The 24,594-nt window shown below is 51.5% G+C and overlaps 1 protein-coding gene across 5 annotated transcripts in view; it reads right to left on the minus strand.

The window, feature by feature from the left end:
* TCF7 (transcription factor 7) overlaps positions 1-24,594 on the minus strand; it is a 75,375-nt gene that overhangs the window by 7,626 nt on the left and 43,155 nt on the right. For 3 of the 5 annotated variants that reach the window (XM_074883561.1, XM_074883562.1, XM_074883564.1), the window contains exons 4-10: positions 17,056-17,188; positions 13,877-13,967; positions 10,229-10,315; positions 8,182-8,292; positions 7,797-7,959; positions 6,905-7,012; positions 2,922-2,970 (exon numbers count right to left, since the gene is read on the minus strand). In XM_074883561.1, coding sequence (XP_074739662.1) covers positions 2,922-2,970; positions 6,905-7,012; positions 7,797-7,959; positions 8,182-8,292; positions 10,229-10,315; positions 13,877-13,967; positions 17,056-17,188 — 742 coding nt within the window. Of the gene's footprint in view, positions 1-746; positions 820-2,921; positions 2,971-6,904; positions 7,013-7,796; positions 7,960-8,181; positions 8,293-10,228; positions 10,316-13,876; positions 13,968-17,055; positions 17,189-24,594 lie in introns of all 5 variants that reach the window. The other 2 variants (XM_074883566.1, XM_074883565.1) reach the window with 1 other exon arrangement.

The following is a 24,594-nucleotide window of genomic DNA, read 5'->3' on the forward strand; positions in this document are numbered from 1 at the left end:
TTTGGGTAGACTACGTGATTTTAGTCACTTTAAGCTGCAGTAAGCATATTAAGCAATACTTTACTTCCAGCTTTTGCTATGGTCCTCAACGCATAAAAATGTGCTACGAATCCAGGCTGGAGCCTCTCTGTGCTTCGGTGCCCAGGTCCAGAAGCCCCCCAGGAGCTGTTTCTGCCTGGCTGCGTTTCCAGACCCCCTGAGCCAGGTCGCACTTGGTTCGTGCACTAAACTTTACTATCGCCTGGCCGCGTCCATTCCCTAGAAGCCCAAGGCACTGTCTCGCTGCTTGAGGCTGTCCCACCCCACCCATGGTGGGTACTGCAAAATTTCAGGGTCAAGAAGAGCTGGATCTTGAAATACATGGTTAGCCCCGGTATAAATAGGAAAAAGAAACCCATTAACTACTCACTGCTGGCCCTAGGGTGCTCTTTATGCGCTAGGAAATCTCTGAAAGGGGAAAAAAAGCCCCACATCAGGGTCACAGAGGTCTCCACCCTGGAAATAAGCCTTTAACACCAGGGAAGTCCACCAGCCGAGGAACACGTACAGCATTACACCAACATTGCCCCGGGGGGGTAAGAAACCCAGGGTGCAGCCTGACGTTTGCAGCTCGGACAACAACTCCTGCCGATGCCCAGAGAAAAAAAACCCATCCCCACCGGTGCTGGGACGGTGGCAGGAGGATGCATGGAGCCGAACCCGCTCGCCCAGGAGCACCCCAGCAGCGAGGAGATGCCGATACACACCTGCACGGGCCGCACCAGTCCGTTTGTTGGTTGAGGCCAAAGCGAGCTCTGCATTTCTTAGGAGAGGCAGGATCTGAACACAGAAGCATGCGTGGCGGAGAATGGGCAAGGCAGAGGCACAAAGAGGAGGAGGAGCAGGAGGAAGAAAAGAGGCAACATCATTTTAGCCACTTTAACACACGACTAACAGACTACAATCCAATTTTTTTTTTTTTTTTTTCCTGCAACCCGTGCCGGCATCACCTCTCCTGGAAAAAAGTGATCGTTAGGCAAATATCAGTGATCACTGCTGGCAGCTGGAGAAGAAGGAGGGTTGGGAAACGGCCTCAGCTCTGGGAAATAAGAGCAAAAATTCATGGCTCTTCGAATTTCTGAAGTTTGGAAAAGCTGCCAAATCCCAGAGGCGCTGCCTGCCTCCTGTGTCTGCATCCTTACCTGCTCCCTGCCTTTCCAGCAGCGACTAAACGGGGCTGCCAGCGAGCTCGGACTGCGCACGGAAAAGAAGAGGAGGAAATGTTGCAGAAGCAGGCTGAAAGCAGAGTTAGCACCAAGGAGGCCCAGGTCGAAGTTATTCTACTCTGCCCCCCACCATTCCCCTTCCAGTTTTTATGGAAAAGCTGTTCTCCGTGGCCTTCCCTAAAATGTTGCAGTTTTACTGTATAATTATGGGTGAAGCTCTATTGGCTTTCAAGCACATCATTTTTTTTCTCTAGTGCTGTAAATGGGATTTGAACAGCACATTTCTGTGCTGGAATCACGCTCCCTCTTTCAGCCACCACCAGCGTCTCCTGTTTTGTACAACCAGCAGTTGATTTTCAATCCATAACAGGGGAAATGATCATTTTTTGTATCATACAGACAAGACATATATATGGATATATAAATATATATATATATATACACACACACACTACATATAAGCCTAAAAGCTTGTACTCCTCTTATCAGTCTAGACACTGAATGAGATCAACAGCGTTAACTGAACTGGAGATATTACCGGGACACAGTCATGGAATTGCTTTTCATGGACAATTCAAAGAGGGTATCCAACAGTGATTCACTAAATTAATGAGAGAATCTGAACTTTATGAATTAATGCAGGCTGCAGGATTCTGGTTGCATGGACGTGCAATCCACAGCAATGACACCAGAGCTGGTTCTCCCATGTCCTAACCAACAACTGAACTGCCCAGATGCAGCCGGTTGTGCACCTTGGGGTCCCCAAATCAGGTGTGACAGGTCTTTGTGTGGGTGTGCAAGGCCAGGAGAGCAACAGGCTGACCTGGCACCCTCCCGAGGGACCATTTCTGGAGGGAGAGAGAATTAGTGTTTTGCTTAGAAAGCCAGTAGCCTATCATCTGGCTGATTTAATTTCATCCAAAAGTAAGGAAGAACAACAGGCAGTAATGAACTGGTAGGCTGGAGAATGGGAAAAGCTCTTTGTAAATCTACAGGCAGTCACAAAATGGACATACTGGAAAAAACAGGCTGTCTAACTTCATGTATATGTGATGCCATAGTGGGCAAGGACAGTCTCTTGATGTTTTATAATGAATATTTAGTGGTTCAGGTATTTTATTTATTCCTGATATGACAGAAATACTTCAGAAAACAGCACAGGAAGAGCCTTGGATGATGGGAATGTCTGTGTCATCAGCTGAAATCTGTCAAAAGGGCCTTTTCTAATAAACAGTGTGGTGCAGGGAGGCAGCTGGTACTGGTTTTTAGTATGACTTTGCTTGAACTGTAGGTTACTTTGAAATGAAAACCAAGTTTGGGGTAGTCCCATGGGTGATCTTCAATCCTGACACTGCATTTAGTCCCACATGCAATACTGATGCATTTGAGAGGAGTTTAATTAATGGTATCCGTAGGGCTAATGGGGACATTCACGCTGAATGTTTTGAATACATTTAGTGATAGTTTATAGGAAGTTATGCACTTGCCAAAAATCTAATCTTCTCAGTTTTCACACACTACCCATGTTCTAACTCAAACATGTCTATGAAAAAGTCAGAGAAATGTTAATTTACTGTGTCTTAAAAAAAAATACATATGTATTTCTTTAGTTAAGCTCAGGAGAATAAAAGAGAACATGGTAAAACATGACAACTCCTTTGGATTATCCCCTCTGAGCAGAAAGGAAGGGACAGCCACCGAGCCGCACGCATTTACCTGAGTTGGAATCTTGCTGCTTTTCCCGTGTTCGTCTCTTCTTTTTCCCCTAGGAAACCAAAGGAAAGGCCGTTAGCCCGTGCTCCCAGGAGACCGAGGGTGCTGTGCAGGGTTTTTGGGGCTGGATCAGGCTGCTGGGGAAGGGAGCTGCCACCCAGGCGAGCGGCCAGGCCCCCAGCTGTAACATCCACGGTGCCACTGGCTCTGCCCCGTTCCAGGGAGAGATGAACTGGAAATCACTGCAAGGGGACGTGGACCTGCTCAGCTTTATCTGCGTGGGCGCCCCTTTCCTTTCCCCAACTGCCCAGGCCAATGCTTCTGAAAAAAAACCTGGGAGGAACTCTCAGAGCAACCACCCAAATTTGTGTTTGCACACAGGCCAGTGGCTGCCTTTTACACGGCACAAATTTGCTCTGGGCATGTACCTTTTCTCAGGAATAACCCCTCATTTCCAGTATCCCTGGATCCAGCACCATAGGCATTTTGACTCATCCCAAAACCACCCTGCACGAGATCTGCGCATACGTAGGAATAAGCAACAAAAACTCAGAGGAGACAGCGGCCACATCCCTGCCACCACCCCCGGCATCTGCTGCCTCTTCTTCCCAACATGCTGCTCCCCTGCTCTGTTTTATGAGTCCACGACCACACTGCAAATGCAGCTGAGACCCTAATTTATGCTACAGGCTGCATAAGAAGGTGCAAGAAAAACTGTTACTGGATGCAAAACGGCTATAATAAACCCAGTGCCTGTGCCTGCACTGCTCAGCACCTCTGCCAACTCCTGCCAGTACTCCTCAGCCCACCCTGATGTGTCTCACCTGGGAATCCCACCCATTATTGCTTTAATTAATAGATAATTTAATTAAGAGATTCACCTAGATTAACAGAACAAGTTTTACTGCATGCAGTGGAAGCAGTATGATCAACAGCTGATCCTCCTGGTGTATTCTTATTCCTCCTTCCTCTTTATGTTTTTAGAAAGCACGTGGCCCATTTTAGCACCTTCCCTGTTTCCAATAGGCGCTTTAATGTGGTGCCTTATACCTGAACAGAAATTATCCCACAACGTCTTACCAGTAGGAGCATCCCTGATTTCAAACAGGAAAGAAGATTTCAGGAAATCCCCAGAAATTTATTTTTAAATATTACTTATCTATTTCAGTGCTTTTGCAGCTCCGGATCCATCTCTCATTCTCTGTTTTCTTCCCTCACTAACAAGAAACTCCAATTTTATCCCCAAACTGCCTCTCTGATTCACAATCTGCAACAACTCCCCTCATCTAATGAGCTTATTAATGAGGGCACATCGGCGCAGGAGCAAATCTGGCCTGCGTGGAGCAGGCAGCTCGCAGGGCTGCCTTTGACCCGTCACTTTTTATATGACTTCTTGTGGTTTGAGTGAAGGTAGAAAGCTCCGAGCTGCGGTAAGCTTTTTCTTCAGTGTGGGACCAACTGTATTTCCTGCCCGGTATCTGCACCACGTGTTGCAGAAGTGACCTACATTCCTCCTCCTCCTCCTCCTTGCTCAATCTCTGGAGAGAAAAGCATCTCCTGCAACGACCACAAGATCTGAAGCAGCTGCTTGCTGGTGCTGGGAGAGCCAACGTCCGCCTTTGGAGCCCACTGTCCTCTCTGTCTTCTGGAGCAAGGAACAAGCCCTTGCCAAGACGAAGGATGCTACAGGATTGAGATTTTCAAGGAGGATCTGCTTGGTCTCGGAGGAAGATGGTGCCTTGGTCTCAGCGATGCTGCTGCCCCCCAGATGTGCCCACCAACACAGATGCTGCCCCGCTTTCACTAAGGGCGGCTCCGGAGGGCGGCAGCATCCAGCACTGATCCTGCAAAGCTGCACATGGATGCTGAGCTCCTGGTCTGTGCTTGCAAGGAGGCAGAGAGATCTGTCTGCAGGGAAACACGGGCTGGGGGCTTCCCATAACCTCTGCTTCTTCTCTGCACCATCTCTGCCCTCTGGGGTTTTTTTTTTGGTTTGTTTGTTTGGAGGTTTTTTGGTGGTTTTGGTCTGTTTAAGGGTGTTTTCTTGCCCTCGGTGGAGTTTGGACTTTCTGGAAGGAGGGCTCTGGTCAGGGTGGGCTGGATGGGCGCTCGCTGTGCGCTCCCAGGGGGAAAGCAAGCGGCTGCAAGGGAAATGACGGAGCCTTAGATCAAAGGGCAGAGCCCTCGAGTGGATGGACGGACATCTGAAGACTTACGTGTGCTTTGCTTCAGGTCTCTAATGAGCTCGTTAGGCATGTAAGATCAAAACAGTCGAGAAAAGACCCGGAGTGTATCCTGTGCTTCTGGGGCACCGCTACACCTATGCAACCTTGTTTAACATGGTGCCACTGAAGTGATTAATATAGCTAAGAGGAAATGAATTTTTTTTTAAGAGTAACCTTTAAATGTGCCAGAGAGTAGCCCAGAGGCTTCCCAAGTGCTGGCCCTATCACCATGAGCTGCGAAGCACCTTTGTCCCTCCGGCCAGCCCAGGAACTGCTGCCGCTTCTCCCAGGGGAGCAGGGGGGGCCCTGGGAGCCCTGGTCTACCGCAGCCCGGGTCCACCGCAGCCCCCTCCAAAAAGAGACATTATTTTCGATGTGGAGCTCTCTATAAAAACCAAACGCAGTTTTTTTCTCCGCTCACACCTCAGGGATCGGTTTGGCATCGAGTGCTGCAGCAGCGTGCCTCGTTACAGCCAAAAATGGGGAAGACCAAGGCTGGAGCTTCCCTTCTCTCTCTTGTATGCAGGGAAAGCTCTTCTGGCTACGGGAACGCACGATCCCAACCCTCAGCATGATTCAGGGCCCTCTGCACTAGTTAATTTTTATTGCTGAGAACCACCACGATTTGCTGTGTGGCTCAGCTGCTCCGCTCAGCAGCCACTGCCTGGTTTGGGGGATTTTTTTTTTTTTTTTCTTTTTTCAATCTGGAAAAGGTTTTATTCCCCCTAACAGCAACATTGGTTGTGAATCAGGCTCACGAAAGAGCTGGGTTGAGCTCCTGAGCTCACAGAATGAGCTGTTTGTGTTTGCTCAAATTGCACTTGAATACTTTGAATGTGCTGTGCTTGATTGGGTCAGGGTCCTCAAACAGGGATCGGTCAGGGTGGGATCAGCTTCCCGGAGGGACAAACAGAAAATTGGTGACTGTCATCCTGCGAGTGCTGCTTATGTGCCCTGCAGTACATGGGGCTGCTGCTTGGGATGCAACCCTCCAGAGAGTCCGAAATCAGACCTGAACAGCCTGCGAGACTGAGGTTTGCACTACAATTCATTCAAAGCAGCCTACACTTTCTATTTTGCCTTTTTAAAAAATACTTCCAACTATTATTACACTCTCGTGAGCGCGGCTCAGGCCGTGCTAGTTTTAAACCCTCAGAACACAGCCAGCAGCCCACAATTTGGCAAATCCCCCCCCAACCTGCAGTGTGTGCCCAGGCTTAGCGGCACGTGCCTGGGGCTGTGGAGCCCGCAGTACCCAGCCCCATGATTTAAAGCTGATAAACGAGGTGCTACCACAAAGTCAACAGAGCTGAGCAGGCTGCAGGTGCCTGTTCAGCACCCCCCCAGCCATCCCACCCTGAGTTTCTCCTCCTGCATCTCTGCCCCATGCTCTGCTCCCCCCGGGCCAATGTCTCAGCTGCTGCCCGAGATGCACAAAGCAGTGCGTTTCCATAAAATTATATTTCCAAAGATCATCCACATAATTTAAAAGTTCCTCGTCCTTTCTACTTGTATTTACTTGGACAGTAAGCAAACAAATGGTTGTGGTAGCTGTGGAGCTAAAACTTTTTGGGCTGTAGAGAAGCAATGAGCCAAGAGGATGTTCAAAATATTCCTGAAATGTGAATTTCTACAGCCATTGTGCCATCAGGAAAGGTGTTACCAGGTGGGATGTTTGGCAAACACCAGTTGTCAGCCCCCACCCCGGGTCGTTTCTGGCCATGCCCTGGGGAGGGGGTCCGAGCCGCGGCAGCCACTCACGTAGTTGTCTCTGGCAGACCAGCCGGGGTAGAGCTGCATGTGGAGCTGCCGTTCCTTGCGCGCCAGCTCGTAGTACTTGGCCTGCTCCTCCCGGGACAGCGCGTGCCACTGCAAGGACAAGCGTGGGGTGAGATGGGGCCCCGCTGTCCCCTCCCAGCCCCCCCCAACCCACCGCAGCCGCCCCGCGCCGGTGCACATCCCGCTCTGCATGTTTAAGGGATAGGAGCACCTGGGTGTCCTGGTTTTGGCTGGGATAGAGTTAATTTTCTTCCTAGTAGCTGGTGCAGGGCTGTGCTTTGGATTTATCGTGAGAATAATGCTGATAACACACTGATGTTTTACTTGTTGCTAAGTAGCGCTTATCCTAAGTTAAGGATTTTTCAGTTTCCCATGCTCTGCCAGCAAGCAAGTGCACAAGAAGCTGGGAGGGAGCATGGCCAGGAAAGCTGACCCCAGCTAGCCAAAGGGCTACTCCATACCACAGGATGTCCTGCCCAGTATATGAACTGGGGGGGAATCACTGCTCGGGCATCAGTCAGTGGGTGGTGAGCAACTGCACTGTGCATCACTTGCCTTTCCTTAGGTTTTATTTATCTTTTTTATTATATCCCTTTTCATTATTATTACATTTTATTATTATTGTTATTATTATATTTTATTTTATTTATTAAACCATTCTCATCTCAAACCCCAGTTTTACTTTTTTTCTGATTCTCCTCCCCATCCCTCTGGAAGCGGGGAGGAGCGAGCAGCTGCGTGGTGCTTAGTTGTTGGCTGGGGTTAAACTACGGCACAGGGTTTGAAAGCGGATGCTTGATACGGTCTTAAGAGCAGCTGCAAGGGACAGGGATGCTGCACTGGGACGATGGTGCTGAGCCCTGCGTGCTCTTACCCTCCTTCCCAAGATCTGGTTGATAGCGGCGCTCTCTTTCAGGGTGCATTCGGCAATGACTTTCGCCCGCATTTCTTTCATATACAACATGAAAGCGTTCAGGGGCTTCTTGATAGTGGGCTTCTTGGCTTCCTTCTCTCTCTTTGGTTCTGGCTGAGGTTTCCTTGGTGGGAAGGAAAGAGGAGCTGTCAGCGTCAGAGCCGCCCTCCCGCCTGACTGCCCGGTGGGGGGCTGAGATCTGCCCCTGGGATGTGCGCCGCTGCCTGATGCAGGCAGAGCTCGGTGTTCATCCATCCCCCCCACACCATGCAAGCATTTATAGTGATAAATGAAACGGGTATTAAGGTGTTAACTCTGTTAAGACCGGCCGGTACGTCCAACTTACATGTTTCGGTCATAGTGCTCCATCTCTTGCTTGCCGGAGTGGGGCACGATGGCGGGGTGCGGGATGCCGGTGGTGTGCATGCCAGAGCCCAGCATCAGCGGGTGAGTGAACCTGCAACAGAGAGCGGATGAGCCACGCCGGGAGGGCTGTGCCGGGGCTGCTGGGGATGCCGGGGGGCAGCCGGAGCGGCGTGTTTCACGAGCTGGCGCTCTGACGTGGCACAAGCAGACGGTAAGCGGAGGACACGGAAAGCAAACCCGCGGGTGCTGCCAGGCTGGCCCATGGCTCCTGGGTCGCCTCCGCCGCGCTGGCGGTGGGCACGGCTGGCCGAGCCACGGGCTCGTGGGTGGAGAGGGTCCGGGTGCCGCTGGGAGGAAACCAGCCTGCAGCAGGAACCAGCCTGGCCGAGATCAAGGGTGCTTTCAACCAGCGGTTTCAGCTACTCAGATCTCTGTTGGTGCAATATCTTATTAGCGCTGCAGAAAGGAACAACAAACTCAACCCAGGGTTTGGATGGGAGAGATTAGGACCACCCTGCACCTTTCTTTTAACAGAAATAGCATAAGTCTGAACATGAACCAAACTGCAACTCTAGGAGGTGCACCTTGCCTAAGCAATGTTCTCCACCAACATGGGACTGAGATCACGAGAGGTCTCGCTAGCTTTCAGGCTTCATTAGCTCTCTTGAGAGTTTTAGAGGGTAAAGCCAGCGCAGTCAGCTTTGCCAAGCTTGCCACTTTATGACTGCAGCTTGAGATGGCAGAATTGCCCATGGGAGATGAACTGTTCATTAGATATGCTGGCACGAAAAGAAAAGCTGTTTAATTTAATCCACCAGCACAGTCTGATCCTTATCTGACCAGGTGTACTTTCTCGGCTGCAGCAGTACTGCAAAATCCACCCCAAAATCCTGCGAGCGGGAGCTCCTGCACCGGGCTTGGGGAGGCTGTTGGGCCTCCGTGGGGAACCGTTAGCTCCCCTCTCTTCTTCACCCTCGAGGCCGGGCAAGGCGATGCCTCGGCGAGCGAGGAGGGCTGGCAGTGCTCCCTCTCCTCTGCTGCAGCGCTAAGGGTTTGCCCGGATCCAGGGTTGCATGGATCGAGGGGTTTATTTTTTTTTTGCTTGGCTTGCACAGGTAAGGGTTCGCATGGTTTTCCCGGGGGAAACCTCCGCTAATGGCTCTTCAGGACAACACGAAGCGGAAGCAAAAGCTGGTGTGTGAGCACCTGCGGCGTGTGCAGACGAAGATCCTCGCCGGACCCATGGGGCCTTTGCCCTCCAGCACGCCCGGCGGGGCTGGGCTCTGCCACTTCCATCCCCAGGGGACGCATTTGCTCACCGGGACACCACTGGGGTCTGGGTTTATTTACAGAGAGCAAAATTTGGTCCTGGGTGACCATAAACTTACAGTGTGAATGCTCTGGGGCTGTGCTACGTGGCTCAACCCGCTCAGCATTTAAGGCGGGTCGTGCCGCAGGGCCAGGTCGAAGCCTCCTGCCGACCCCTTCCCATGTGCAGGGTCTGGCCCACGGCCGTGCCAGCCCCGCGCTGCCCGATGACGGGACGGGGGAGGCAGAAGCTGCACTTACAGCGCAGAGACCTGGCTTGTGCCGATGGGATGATGGCAAATTGCTGCCTGTCCTGCTTTTAAGGCTGAGACCAAGTAAACCAGATCAGTCTCTGCAGAGCAAAAGTCAGCGGCAGGGATATATTCAGGGTTAGGGTTAGTGATAAGGAGCAAAATCCTGAGCAACGGATTTCACCCTGTTTTCCCAATGCTGAGCTGAAGGCAGGGGGTTCTGGCTTTGTTTTGACTTCCGCTGATTAAAACCTAATCGTTGTGCATCCTCCTGGGATGCTCGATAGTCCCCTGAGCACCCTTGGGACCAGACACTTGCCTAAAAGCGCTTTCTCTTCCCACGGCTGCCCCGGGGACGGTGTGTGGCCGTCCCTGGGTGGCCGCGGTCTGCTGCAAGCTCCTACTGCACAAACTGCAAGCTGCGAGACCAGCCGAGCTGCTGCCCTGTCTCACACAGCTCATACTCACCTGGAGAAAGAAGCCCCAGCAGAAAGCGCTGACGAATACGGCTGTCTAAATCCACATGACGGGAGCGGATAGACAGACTGGCTCTGCCTGGGATCGGGAAGAAAGAGTCTATAAAGTATCCACAGCTACGTGGTATTTCCTAAAGATACCCTTTGCTAAGGGAACTCAGAGCACCGATGCCCCAGGAGCTCCGTCTGGTAGGCTGCTGGGGGTGTCCCCAGGGTTTGAGGGGGCCACTGAGCGACTTGGACTTTATTTTGGGAGAAGCTGGGCCTCCCTGCAAAGGTTGGCTCCAACTCTGACCCCCCTCTGGTGTTAACACCGCAGCTTTGAGTTTGCCCTGTTAAAACGCAAAATGCGGAGGAGGTGTGCTGAAAAATTAGATGTTGCTATTGCACAGAAGATGTTTAAAAGAGCATGGTTTGACTAAAAAACTAAAGCCTGGTCAAAGTCTCTCTCTGTGTAGTCACAATCGTGGGCTGCACTGGGAGGATGCCCAAGCACGAGAACCTCCCGGTGTCCGGAGAGAAATTATCTGCTCTGCCCTTGTACATGCTTCAGAAATGCTCTGATTTCCCCAGCGCATCATTTTAAGGATGCCTGTGATTTTTTAAACAAGCCAAAAGCTCGGTCCTACATCTCTTTTGAAAGTTGTTTCACACTGGGGGCCGGGTACGTACCAGACCTGGAGCTGGAAATTATTTCTGAGATAGTAAAATAACTATGCAGGAAGTTCCTTGTTGTTCCAGCAAGGGAAACCCCCCCCACCCCATTTTCATACGGAGATTGCTCAAAAATACCTTGGTTTGACCTGCAAACCCGCCAAAAGATGATCCCAGCCTAAAACTGTGTGGAAATCGAGATGCCTGAGGAGAGCACGATGGGCTGCTTAAACCTGTGCCCATGCTCGTGCTTCTCTGGCCAGGCTGCACAGAGCTGTGCCTAAGACCAGCACCAGCTATTTTCAGCTCTAATAAGCAAAAACTAAAAAGCCCATTACTAAGTGCAGTGCCCTGTGAAGGACCGAGCTCCCGGATGCCAGGGATTTTTCAGGGCTAAAGACAATTTCTGCCCTGAAGAGGAATAACGACAGCGCCGCACCACTCAGGGCCTTGAGCTGTGCTGGGGAGGAAGGAGGTTTCTGTTCCTGCCGCTCAGGGAGCTGCTGTGTCTCGGCTTGACCGAAATCTGCAGGATCTGTCTGCAGGAAAGGCAGCCGAGGCGGCAGGGCTCTGTTTATACCCTGCCAGGCAGAAGCCCTCTCCCACCCCTTAGATGTCGGCGGGTATAAACACACCAACAAACAGCCAAGTGCTACTGCACATCGGGAAACCGAAACAACCTTTGAAGTTGAAGGCGGCTGCCCCAGGGCCGAGAAAACACTCGGAGCTAATCCAGAAGCGACACGCATTACTGCAGAGCCTGAGATATTGGGATAGAAAAGGAGCCGGGCACTTGCGGCTTCATCCGAAGTGATTCTGACGTGCAAATTAATGCACCCTGATGGGTGGGAAGGCACCGTATCAGCCGGTGATGGGAGGGTGGCTGGAAAAAAGACACGGGATGGCTATGGAGGGGCTGCCGTGGCACCGCCGCCGCTCGGGTGAGCGACACGGTTCGCAGGCTCCTGGCTGGTGTTTGCTGCCAGGCTCCCGTGAGCAAAACTCACTCGACTGGACTCTCGGAGGCTTTTACCCGACTGTCATCCCAGCTAATTACAGAGAGAGTGATTGCAGCTCCTCCTCCCGAAGTGCTCGGTGAGAACAAAGCCCTGTTTCTGCCCAGCTCCTGCCTGACAGCTCACGGAGGGAAAGCTGCTTCCCGCGCGTGACCATCCCGGCTTGGCAGCACGAACATCCCCGGCTCAAACATCCCTGGCATGAGCATCCCCAGCAGACAGCCCCTACTGCCCACTGCCTCCTGCACAGGGTCAGTGCTGCTGCTTCTGCACCCACCCGCACCGACGTGCTGAGCCTCGGCTGAGGATTGGGCACTTCGGGAGTGGTTTTGGGGCTCTTTCCATAAATTTTGGGCAGGCGAAAGGTTGAGAAAATGCTCACAGACACACGTGCTTCGAGGAGCTCTCCGCTCCGTCGGGCCGTTTGTTGCTTTTGTTGCTTTACCATATCTGCTCTATTAGTCACTAATGAACGTGTCTGACGAGGTTGCTTGAGGATGCCAAACCCCGCAGACACTGGAGCAGCTCTCAGCAACGCAAACTCCCTCTGCCACCAACCACCGACAAACCCTCTGTGCAAACCAGATTTCTTTCCCTCCACGCACCCAGGGCTGCCCTTAACAGCATCCCACCCCAAGAGCAGACCCTGCATTTGGCAAACAGGCTCCTTTCTCACCCCCAACTACTTCTTTCATGTTATAGCACAGTCACCCCAGTACTTGTTTTTCCTGAGGATGAATCACATCATATGAGGAGTTAAATCATCGCCCGAGAGTAGCAGATTTAGCACAGAAGGCAAAATGTAATCTCTTTGAAGCCGAACTCTGTATCAAAGGCCTCAGCCTCTGTTTCCTTGTGGTTAAATATCTGGAACATGAAATTCATAAACAAAACAGAAAGCTAAAATTCACTTTGTGTTTTAATATGCTTTGCCTCTCCCATTTTGCAGCATGTTCTTGTACCTGGAGGTCTCTGCCGGGCTTTGCTGGGGTTTTATCAGCCGGCACCAGAGGGGATCTGGCCACGTGCCCCCGTGATCGCCCTCCCCACACTCTCCCCCTCTCCTGGCCACCCCAACCCGCTGCCTGCAGCCACCAGCCTCCCTGTGAGCCTCTGCAATGTCCCTGCGTCACCGACCCGGATTAAAAATTAACCTGAGGAGTGACAATGCCCGCACGGCACTGCCAGCCAGACCTGCTCCCTTGGTGTGCTCACCATCACGGTGACAAAAGCCAGTGGCAATGACCACGGAGCACATACCGGTGTATTTTTAACTTGTGTCCCTGGGGCAGGGTTTCGCAACAGGCTCTGCTTTGCAGGATGCTTCTCAGGGCTGGCCTGTGCAAAGAGGGGACTTTTTGGGAGTGCTCCAGCTCACGGTCCCTCCTTCCCCATCCTCCCTGGGGCAATGGGTGCCACCGAGCCAGCTGTGCCGTGGGTACTGGGGTCGTTCACCAGGGCAGGTCTCTGCCACGATGCATTTTTCCCCTGTGTGTCAGACCCCCAGGAGCATCCCGGCAGACGGAGCATCCCATTAGATTGTGCCACACCAGTGGCATGCTCAGGGAAAGCACCATTTGCGCCGAAAACCCCAGGGAGGGAGAAAATTACCTCCTACTCAAAAAGAGAGGCTTTTCTTGTGATTAGGAGAGGTGGGTAGGAAGCTCTCCCTGGGTTTCCTAATCCTCACAGGCAGCTAGATGTGAGGCAGGAGATGGTTTTGAATCGGGCAGGTTGTAACCCCGCTCCACCCCACCTGGGATAAAGCCTTCAGCCTCTCCACAGATCTGCTCCCCATCTCTAAAGCAGATCTAAATCCTCCTCCCCATCACACAGCAGGCAGGAGGGATGAAGCTGGAGCGAAAGCACCGTGGAGGTTACGGAGAACGGCTGCACATGGTTCGTTCAATAAACCATCCCCCGTACGGAGCGGCCGGCGGGCTGCATGGGGCCAAGCCCTCCACACTCACCATCCCATCGACGGTGTGATCTGTCCAACTCCACCGGGAGGGAGGGGGTAGAAACCGGGGATGTCTGAGGTCTGGGAAGGACGATGCACTCCTGGGAGAAGGGAGAAGGAGATGAGTTGGACCCAGCACCGCGCTCCCCGCCTGACCCGGCCCACTCCCGACCTCCTGGCTCCTCCATCTACGGGCACTTGTGGGCAGCAGGGAATACACGTGAAACAGCTGTCTGCAAGTGGCAGGATATTATAATTGCCCTTTTTGTGGATCTCTCTGTGGGGATGTGGTGGGTTGTCCAGGTTGCTGTAGAATCACAAACACTCGTGTAATGGGCTGGGGAAGGCAGCTTGCTCCTGGACAAGCATCGTCCCTGCTCCGTGTCACCCTGAGGCCAAGCAGCAACTTGCTTTGGTAAGGATTTGCTGGACTCTGGACATCCCTCTGCCCTTCCCAAGGAGCCTGTTCAGGTGTACAACCGAGGGCCAAAGCCGTTCCTACACCCCCTTCCCAGCAGCCATCCCCGGGACCCCCCATGAGCGGCCAGCGGGGATGCTCCAGCAGGCATCACTTCTATCTCGATTTCAAGCAATTTGAGTCCCTGTTCAAAGCAACCGTTCCGCGGGCTCTGCGGGTGCCAAGGAACAGCGGAGGTGGGTACGGTGCCAGCTGGGAATTCACCCTTCGCACGGGGAATCCCTGCGTGATCTTCAAAGCCGCTGGCACGGGCAGCATGGCCAGAGGAGACAGCCGCAGCATCTATCCGTTTCTATCTGGACTTAAAAACAGCCTGCGGAGCCCCGGGCTGCGGGTGGGACTCAGACAACTACGGAGCTACTGGCAAAAGCAGCCTCCAGCTGACCCCCAGACTGGAAAACTGGAGGGGAGCTGGGGCTGAGCTCTGCCGCAGCATCGTGTAATGCTGACTGCTAACGAGCCTCAGACAAAAAATCATGTACAGAGATTGTCCAGCAGCTGTCCTGGGCAGTAAATAAAATTGGTGATAAGTTGCAAGCAGTTTACAAATTCAGAAGTCTGGATTATTCTCCTAGGTGTATTAATGATAAACTATTAATTAGGAATGACACCAGCAGATTACAAGCACCTTATTAGGAGTTAGCTAAAATATATAACTGAACTGAAAGGAATATATAACTGAGTATGAGATTTACCTACAGCTGCGCTCAAGTGGGATGCAGCAGCCCACTGAAGGTCAATCAAAACCAGCATCCGCGTTAGGCAGCTGCCAGGATTTCCTGAGATTTGGACCTCCAACAATACAAGTTGCGTAAGCCTGAGCACAAGTTATTCTCGCTGGCCCAGTGGTTGGGGCACCAGCCACTGACTCAGAAGATCCTGCTTGTATTTCCTTGTCTGCGTGTCCTTGGGCTACTATGAAATACTTTAAAGGGATGCTGTGAGAATGAGTACGATGGTGACTCTCAAGCGTTTACACTAGGTGATAATGGGAGATATTTCAGTGATGAAAATAGAGATGGGACGCATCCAGAATGAACGGGGAAGGAAACCTCACCCCAGCAGCACAGGGATGGGGCATGCAAAGCACCACAGAGGCAGGTCCCAGCTGTGGGTGATGGTCTGAACCTCTCCACAAATAGGACCTGGGGGGTTTCTCCCTGCCTCTGATGTAAATGTACAGGCTAAATGGGAAAGGGGAGACTGGAAAGTGCCTACACTGAGTGTGCAGGTGGGTGTGCAGCCAGCTTCCCAGAATTAGTGACCCATGGCAGAGATTAAAACTTAAGGACTACTCCAGTGGCAATCGTAGCCTCCACGGAGGGCTATAACCAGCTCATCCTTTGGGTGAGCTGCTCCTGTATTGCTTAAGGCTTTCCAGGCTAACATGAGTCCCTGGAGGCAGCTCACAGCAAGGGGCTTTTGAGCTCTGCCAGGCATCTGCAAAGGCAGTGTGAAGGAAGGTGTGTCAGGTCGCCTTCCCGGGAGACTGAGAAATCTGCACGCTTCCTCTTGAGATTCGGAAGTCTGCCATTAGCTGAGCTTTTAATAGGTTTATTTTGTTAACTCTTCATATTTTTCTGCTGAGTTTATTATGCTCTGCTGGCTGACAAGCAATGTGCTGGCTGGAAGAAAACCAGGATGTCCCTGGATATCTCTTACAACAGACCTAAATCCTGCCCATCAGCATCCCCGGTGAGTCCAGAATGTGGCCTCCGGGTTCAGCCCAGGGATAATTCAGCATGTCCTCCACCCAAGAGCATCCTCGACACCCCATCCCTTTAGCAATGATGTTAACTTGGAGAAGATGATGTCTCCGGGACAGTTTGGACGACTCTTGGGTGGAGGTCTTTGCCCAAATCACGACAGTTGGTTTCATGCCTCTGTTTTCACACTGATTTCTGGGCTCTGACAAACCCCAAATCCCTTCCTGCATGTAGTTTGACACAAAACTGTGAATTTGCTTGCTTTCACATGAAATCAAGACCAGGTTTGTGCAAAAACCTGGGTAATCTGAACAGATATTGAAAGGTTCTGTTGCACTAATGTAAGGTTGAGACAAGTCTGATATTACTCTCAGCTTGCCAGTAACCCACGAAGAATGATGGGCTGGGGTGAATTCCTGTGCACATACCTATATTTTACAGTTCAGGGTTAACCTCTCCCTACTGTACTTTCCTCCATAGCCTCACGAGTTAATTGACGTGTCCTGGACTCACACAGGAACCCAAAGAGCGAAACTGTGTGACAACCACATAACGTGTGGCTACGGACACACACATATAACAATCCAGTTAGCTATCAGACACCGATCCTATTTAGTCAAAATATTTCCTGTTTTATTTTCTCAAAATGACAACCTGACAACAGTTTGGGTATGAGTCAAAGGAAAGATTACTTTCCATTTTCTGGTTGACTCTTACGCATCACCTCGCAGGTTCTGTTCTGGTCTCAAGCTACAGGACAGCTTGCACAGAGAATTGAGCACACTTGATCAGCAGGGTTGGCACTTTTGATATCAACGCGTCTTGACCAGGATTACAAAGCATTGTCAATAAGCTCAACCAACTCCTACTGCTAAGCAACGCCCCAGTTGACCAAAGTTCTTGACTTTTCCCATTGATTTGGGACCAGGAAGGTGACAGCCTTGATCTCAGTGGTCTCCAGCACTGTCCCCCTCCCACCACACAGATCCCCAGTGGTGCCATTACCTTGTTTCTGGTTGATGTCGGCGGGCAAGTGGGGTGAGTGGGAGCCGTGGCTGAAATGGTCGTTGCTGTAAGGGATGAGCGGGGTGAGCGGGTGGACTCCGTGGGACGGCTGCACAACGGGAACTTTGTTGGACTGCAAAACACAAGGAGGGAGAGGGCTCAGAAGTTGTCAAGCTCCACGAGCAAGGAAGGCTGATGCCCTTTGCAGTTCTGTCGTTGCAGGCGAGGCTGGGAATTACTAAAAGTCCCCAGTGACTCTCAAGGACAAGGCAGAAAATGCCCTTGCCTACTTAAATAAACACTATAGCATCCTGCAAGAAAGATCCATAAACCAAGCAGTGACAACAGCTGAAGACGACTGCATGGGTGGGTGGAAAACAGCTCAAATCAGGATGAAATTCTCAAAATTCAGAACTTTTTTTCATTCATTTCAAGCATTTTTTATTCCAGGATGAATGCTACGAGCATGTTACCCACTGTATTGCTCTTGTTTTCTGCCACTACAGGGTCTAAATCTGGACTTTCACATCCTGCACATTCACTCTGAAAGTCACGCTTGGGCTTTCCTAACTGGGGCTCTCGGGCAGGGAGAGCCATGCTGAGGGCAATGCCTTTCAAAACTTTACATGGCCACCAGTGAGCCCTCGGGCGAAATCCCCCTTGGTCCCAGCTCCAGAGCTGGGAGAAGGACTGGAGGGAGCTGAGACAGCGCTGGGGATGCAACAAACTCAGGAACATTTAAAAAAAAAAGAAAAATCCAGTCTCCTCTTGCAGCTACTCCTGGTTACACATGGTGAGGCCATCGGAGCCCAACATCTCTGTAAAAGGCGCTTTTTTGTGAACACAGCGGGGAGCACTGCGTGTTGGAGCAGAGAGAGGGGAACCTGTTCAAAAGAGCTGTAAGGAAAACACACACACACACACACACACACACACACGCGCGCGCGCGCTGCAGTCTACTGCCAGCCTCCTCGCCTCGAGCGTCTCGGGCTGCTCCCTACATGCCCGGTTTCGCCCATGGTTGCCTTTAAACCCAAACTGACTTCGCCTTGGTGGTGGAATGTTAGGATTTGTCCCAGATAAATCCAGAAAGAGAAACAGGACTGACAGCACCCCAAAATGGGGAGAAAATGAGAACGGACCAGGTAAGACAGCTCTCCAGGGGCTAGGAGCTGGGTACGGCTAGCCAGACCTCTTGTGTCCCACCAGGACATCGACAGATGATTTGTTGCGTGACTTTTGACAAGTCATTTACAATCTCTGGACTTGATTCACTGGTGACTTTCACTTTGGTAATGATTTTGCTCGGGCAGAGTGAGCACGAAACGCCAGCTGGCTTTGGTGGAGGTGGCGCAGCCGGAGCCGATGGCTCTGGAGGATCTGTCCTGGACCTCTCCCTGTCACTCCAAGCTGCTTGCAAAGCAGCCTGAGATCCCCGGGCAAGTCCTGTGTTTTGCATTGCTGCTCCGAGGAGGAAACCCATGGAGCGGAAAGGAAAACAGACCGATGGAGACGCCGCTTTACATCTGTCTTTCCCACAAAGGTTTGCTTATGCAAATAAAATCCAAGAGGCATGCAGGTTTGCATTTAAGAATGAATGAAAACCCTAATTCCTGATGCTTACCAGGTGTAGATTTACTGCGTACAGCAGGATACTGGGAATGTAACCCCCCTTCAAACTGTACCCAACTGGTGTGGTACAGGCGTTCCTGTCCTGCAGCAGGGCCAGGGGCTATGTGGTTTTCCCATTAAGAGCAGCGGTGGGCTGGCTCCTGCTTAGTTAAACACATGTTTGGAGTTCTGAGCTTTTACTATTCTTGCCCATGAAATGAGATGAAGAATAGCTTTTCAGTGATATTTCTAAAATTAGCTATGGTTTAGCTTATTTAAGAGCCAGAAAGCCTAAATTAAGGATATGCAGTTCTACATGTACATTTTAACATGGCACTGGAGCAGGACGAGCTCGATGCTGAGCTGTTTTGAAAAACCTCAACTTAAGCATTTCTGCTGTTCAAAGTGGGGCAGATCTTTCCTTCCCATTTGCACCGTGCCTGATCCAAAGCACAGCACCATCACCAGCCAACCCCGTTGGCTGACGACGGTTAACAGCTTTCGGAGCAATGACAGACGACACAGACCACTACAAAGGCAGTTGAACGGTCCTGATGCCAATCCACAGGATACCTCAACAGTGAAAAGCACAGAGCATGTGTGGTTACAGCAAAGGCACAGACCGTCCTTCTTCCCCATCAAAGCAGAACGTGGTAACTTGGTGGTACTATAGATTGCAGCTCAGTCACTCAGATTTTCCATCAGTTCAGATGGGAAACACGATGTTGCATCAGTAGGAAGTGCTGGCCTTCTCCATCTCCCTTCTACATTTGCACTTGCCTCACTCAAAAACTTTTCTCCAACTCTTTAAAGTGGTGGGGAAGGATGCTCAGGAAGGAGGTAAGACAAAGATTTCTTCAAGAGGCTATTCATCCCCCTCCTGCTTCCACCATTAGGAAGTTTGTTACAGGAACCCATCTCCCAAACTGAACCAACCAAGGGAAGAAGGAAGTTGCACAAAGATTTGGAAAAACAGAGAAGACTCCTTCAGCGTTGATCCCTGGTTTAAACGCTGCAGCTACTGACAGACACGATCCATGGCCGTGTCTGCAGGTTCTGGTCTTCACCAGATGCGCTGTGGCTGCCGCATGCGTCTTTGCTGTGAAATCATACCTTGTTTACAGAAATCTATATGCCAGAGAAATGGTGTAAATTCTTCCTTTTTAGAAAGTCTAGATTTAGTTCCTGCAGAGCAGCTGCAGCACGTGAACCTTGAAGAGGCTTTTCAAAGACAGAACTTACCAGGTGACAATGTCTGACACCGTAAAATTAACCTGATGTCAATGTTTTCTGCTGAGTGGACTGATTTAACACGGGGGCAGTTGGTTTGGTGTCCTCTCAGCAGGTCCCCTGGGAGGAGGCGGGGTGGTGCTGGTTGGGACATCATGGGGAAGTGCTATGGTTTGGTGAAGCACCTTATTGTGTCTCCTCCCCAAAGCTGCTGTTTCAACACAGCTCGGAGCAGCAGCGACGGAGCTACGGGCTGCCCACCCACCCAAAAAAACCCAGCTGGTGCCCAGCATCATGGCCCCAACCCCAAGTCACCCCAAGTCACCTCCTGTCCTCCGGCAGCCACGGGGGGACACGAAAGGGCTCTGAGGACAGTTCTGTCTCACCTCTCCCAGCACAGCCCTTTGAGGGCAGGTCAGGGAATGAGCTGTGCAGCCACGACCTCGCTACAGAAATGAAGAGGCACATTTACAGCAACACCAGAATGGTATTTCCAGAGGGGATGGAGCAGCAGAATGGGTTTTGCAAGCCTGGAGGGCCTTTTTCCCTCTCAAATTTGCTAAATTGCAACTCTCCTGAGTGCCCACCTCCCTGGTGAGTGATGCCTGCTCGGGTCCCTGCATGTCTTGTGCCGGCAGCCGGTGCCGCTCGGCGCTGGGGCAGGCACCGACGCCACGGTGCATCACCATAGCAGCATTAACCAGCCCCCACCAACCTCACTGAAAAGAATTTAAAAAAAAACCCCAACTGTGAGGGAAAAAGCTCCCGTTTTGAAGCCAAGAAGTGGCTTTAATAACTAGAGGTAATTGGATGAGCAAAAAGAAAACGCAGTCGCATTAATTATTAAGAAAGACTAATTGTTGGCAAGGCAAAATTAGGAGACCTCACCGCTCACGCATGGGTGTCTGACTGCGACAGAAGCTCAAGGCTAGCTAGAAAACTCTCCTTTCGCTGAGCACACACAAACCCAGCAGGTCTTTCGCATGAGGTTCGCCCTCACGATCCCAGCTGCAATGTATTTGGCTCTGAGGTGCCTGACCGGGCGCAGCATCCTTCACCTTTCCTCCCAGCCCACATCACACGTGCCCAGCAAGGGCTGCAGCGTGCTCCGGCCACAGGCAGCTGCTGGGTGGGACAAGCTGGTTGATCAGAACTATAAATGAGGGTTTTTTATACAAAATGTGGGTTTTTCATTAGAAAATGGTGAGAGATTGTAATCAAACATTTTCTGGAAAGCACCTCGTGTTAGCAAGTATTTTGACTCATTTTTTTAAGACTGATCTATTTAGTTGTAGCACGCTAAGAATGAGTAGTTTTACTTTGCTGGCTTGACAGAGGATTTTTCTTTTAAACTTTAAAGCTAATCTTAGCAAAATGTAGCACAGAAGGTCAAAAGTCAGTGAGTGAAATGATCAAACAAAAAAATTTCCACGGCTGGCAAAACTCTAAGGGTTTTTAGCTCTGTGAAAATATTAGAAAACATTGTAGAATTTTTTCTGCTTGGATCAGTTTAGGAAAAGAAACAAATAAAAAAAAAGTGAATGTTTTGTAACCTGTGAAAACTATTCCCCGCTACAACTGAAAGCAGCTATTAAAAGCACCAAGCTGCCTGGGTGGCTGCTGGGATCCCGGCATCCCACCAGTGCTGGGCTCCACTGCTGCTTCTATGGATGGGAATTTTTAAAATTAATTTTCTGGTAGAAGACAATTCATAAGTAAAATAAAGCAGATTAATTCTACTGCCTCTTCCAACACTTGGTGCCCAGTTTAGTGAAAAATGTTTTGTGAAATTTCGTGATGGCTGCAGCCAGCACCCGGGATCGGTCCTTGCACGGGACGTTCGGGGCTGAGTACCCGACCTGCACCATGGCAAGTTGTTTAATACATTAAAGGAGAAGAGTAAACCTGTCTGCCACAATTCAGATCACACCAACCAAATACAGGAGCTCATCTTACAAGGCTGATCTTGATCTGCCCTGTTGCACACAGGCACAAATCATCCCTCCTAGGAATAACCCCTTCTTGGTTTTGATGACTGTATTTTAAGAGTTTTTACGTTTTCCCCAGATTCGGAACAAAACCAACCGAAGTGAAAAGCTGGCTTTTTCATAGTTTGTTTTTAAGGCAAAGTCACATAGATGATGCTGTTTTGTAGGGAAGAAACTTACATTTTACAGATTTCCCATATGTTTGAAATAATACAATGAATTTAAGAATTTGCTCTCACTTTATAAAAGTCAGCCCTAAGCCCCCAGGAGATGTACCACACCGTCAGCCAATTCCAAACGTGCACTATCACCCTCCTGCAAAACCAGGGTATTGTTCACAGCATCACCCGGCTCCCCACTCCGAGAGGAGAAAACTCCACTCAAATTTCTTCCATGGGATTTCTGAACATCTTAATCCTGCTATGCCACTTCTATATGTTTTTTTTTTTACGAGATGTTTTAACAGCTACTCTGAAATGAGAGCCTGTGCACTTGCAGATGAGCCAGCTGGGGCTTCATCGCAGGAAAGAGGCTTCGGCATTCAGGCTCCAGCTGAGAGCAGCTTCTGCAGAGTCAGCATCGGAGAGGTGGGGGGCTCCCAGCTGAAGGGGACCCCAAAACACACAGGGGATTTCAGAGGTATAGGGGACCCCCAGGCATAGGGGGCTTTACACACGTAAGGGACCTGAAACACGTGAAAGGCTGCAGGAATTGGGGGTCCCATCAATACAGGGGATCCCATGAACATACGGGTTGCCCTCCATACCGGGGATTCCAGGCACAACAGGGACCTCACAGGCCAGGGAACAGGGACAGAGTGTCAGGACTCTGCACAGCACCAGTGTGGCTGGGGCCCAGCACCTTTGGGGGACATGACTCCAAGGGGTGCTGTGCTCCCTGTGAAGGATAACGGGGTGCTGCCTGCCTTGCACAAACCTCAGCTCCCCGCCACCAAATACACCCTTGCTTGATGCAAAAGCACCAGCCAACACCCTGGACAGCCAAAATCATCGTGGTTAGCCCCAAAACAAGCAAAGCAGGGACGAGCCTCCCAGAAAGCCCTGCACTGGGGGAGCCACCTCTATGCCCCTCCATGGATACAGAGGAGTTTGCAGGGAGAGGAAGGCTCTGTAACCCCTCTGTAATGCCTGGAGCCAGATGCCACCATCACCCCAGGTTGTGCTGGCCCTGGCGTCAGCCTCCGGGGTGAGGGGAGGCTGGAAGCACCCCGGGGGGGTGCAATATCCATCCCCAGCGGCACAAAGCACCCTGATGCACGAGCCGACGGCCGGGGAGAGTGCTGTGGTTTCCAGCCTCGCCGGGGAGCCGAGCCGCGGTGAGGCGAGATTAGTCACGTCACTTTCAAATTTTCCCACATCGCTGGCCCCAAAAATAGTGAAACGAAAAAGCCGTCGGCCAGCCTGGTGGTAGCTACCGAGGGGCGAGGGGCCTGGCCAAGGGACGGCAGCTCGGGCTGGCGGTTGTGCCATGCCAAGGCAAAGCGGGGTTTCGGCAGCCCAAGAGCCCCGTGCTGCCGGCTGTGCCGTGTGTCCCGCTGCCGGGAGCAGTCCCCGGGGTCAGTCCCGGCTCAGAGCAGGCAGATGGATGGGGCGAGCTCTGAGCACGTCTCTGTGCTCCTCTGCCCCGCTCGGGTGCCTTCAGGGTGAAAGCCCTGGGTGCAGCACATGTGCTGCAGACTGCAGTCCGGCCCCAAGTTGCCCCAAATGTGTTTGTTTCGACATCACTTCTCAGAGACGGCGAGATGAGTCGACGCACTGGCTATGAAAAACAAAACCTACAAAGTTTTGCTGTTGCTGATTCAGTGAGGAATTAATTCCTTTTCACTGCAAAATTAGTCATCGTGCCGCAGAAAGAAAGGTATAAGGTCAGGCTGTACCGAGCATGCACCGCTGCTGGGGAAGGTACCCGTTACCAGGGGGACTGTGCCTTTTGCTCTTTATCCAACAATCAATCCAAATTAGCAAATTATTGGGGACATATTATTAGGGACATTACTGGGTACACCCCACAGAGTCGGATCTGCTCCTGGGAGGGCTCAGAGGGAAACGCTGTCATTTAGGGTGCTCAGGGACCCAGAGGCCATGACTCAAACCCAGCTCTGCAGTTTCAGGGTACCTCCAAGTGCTGATAAAATCTCCCAGCTTGGGGCCCCAGACCACGTCAGCAGACACCTTCACCCCTCGTTTCCCCGTGATGTTGCACCAGGAGATGCTATCTGTGACAAAAGATCACCCCAAATACCCACTGCAGACCGTTTTCAGCGCTGACTGCAAGCGCCGGGGCCGGAGCCCTCGGCAGCCCGCGGGCGAAGGCAGCGTCGACTCATTTCTCGTCTCAGCACGCTTTTTTCTCTTTTCTCACTTTTGCTGCAGTCACATTGCCCCAGCCCGCTGCCACAGCAGAAAGGAAACAGGGAAAGTTAAAGCCACCCACGCTCAGGCACTGCTCTCGCCTAGCCATGCACCCCTCCAGCAAAGCCAAATTTTAGCAGCAGCAGCATCTCCCTGGCCCCTGACTGCGCTGGGTCACCCAGAGTGGCTGCACGGAGGGTGGAGCTGGCCCTTACCCTCAGCACCACCAAGGATTCCTCCAGGGACCAGAAGACCACGTCTCCCATGACCAGAAAAGCACCACTGCATTGTGTACCCCATCTCTGGCTGGCCCAGAAGTGCTTACGAGCAGCAGTCAG

This window comes from Strix uralensis, chromosome 14, assembly GCF_047716275.1.
Source record: "Strix uralensis isolate ZFMK-TIS-50842 chromosome 14, bStrUra1, whole genome shotgun sequence".
NCBI lineage: Eukaryota > Metazoa > Chordata > Aves > Strigiformes > Strigidae > Strix > Strix uralensis.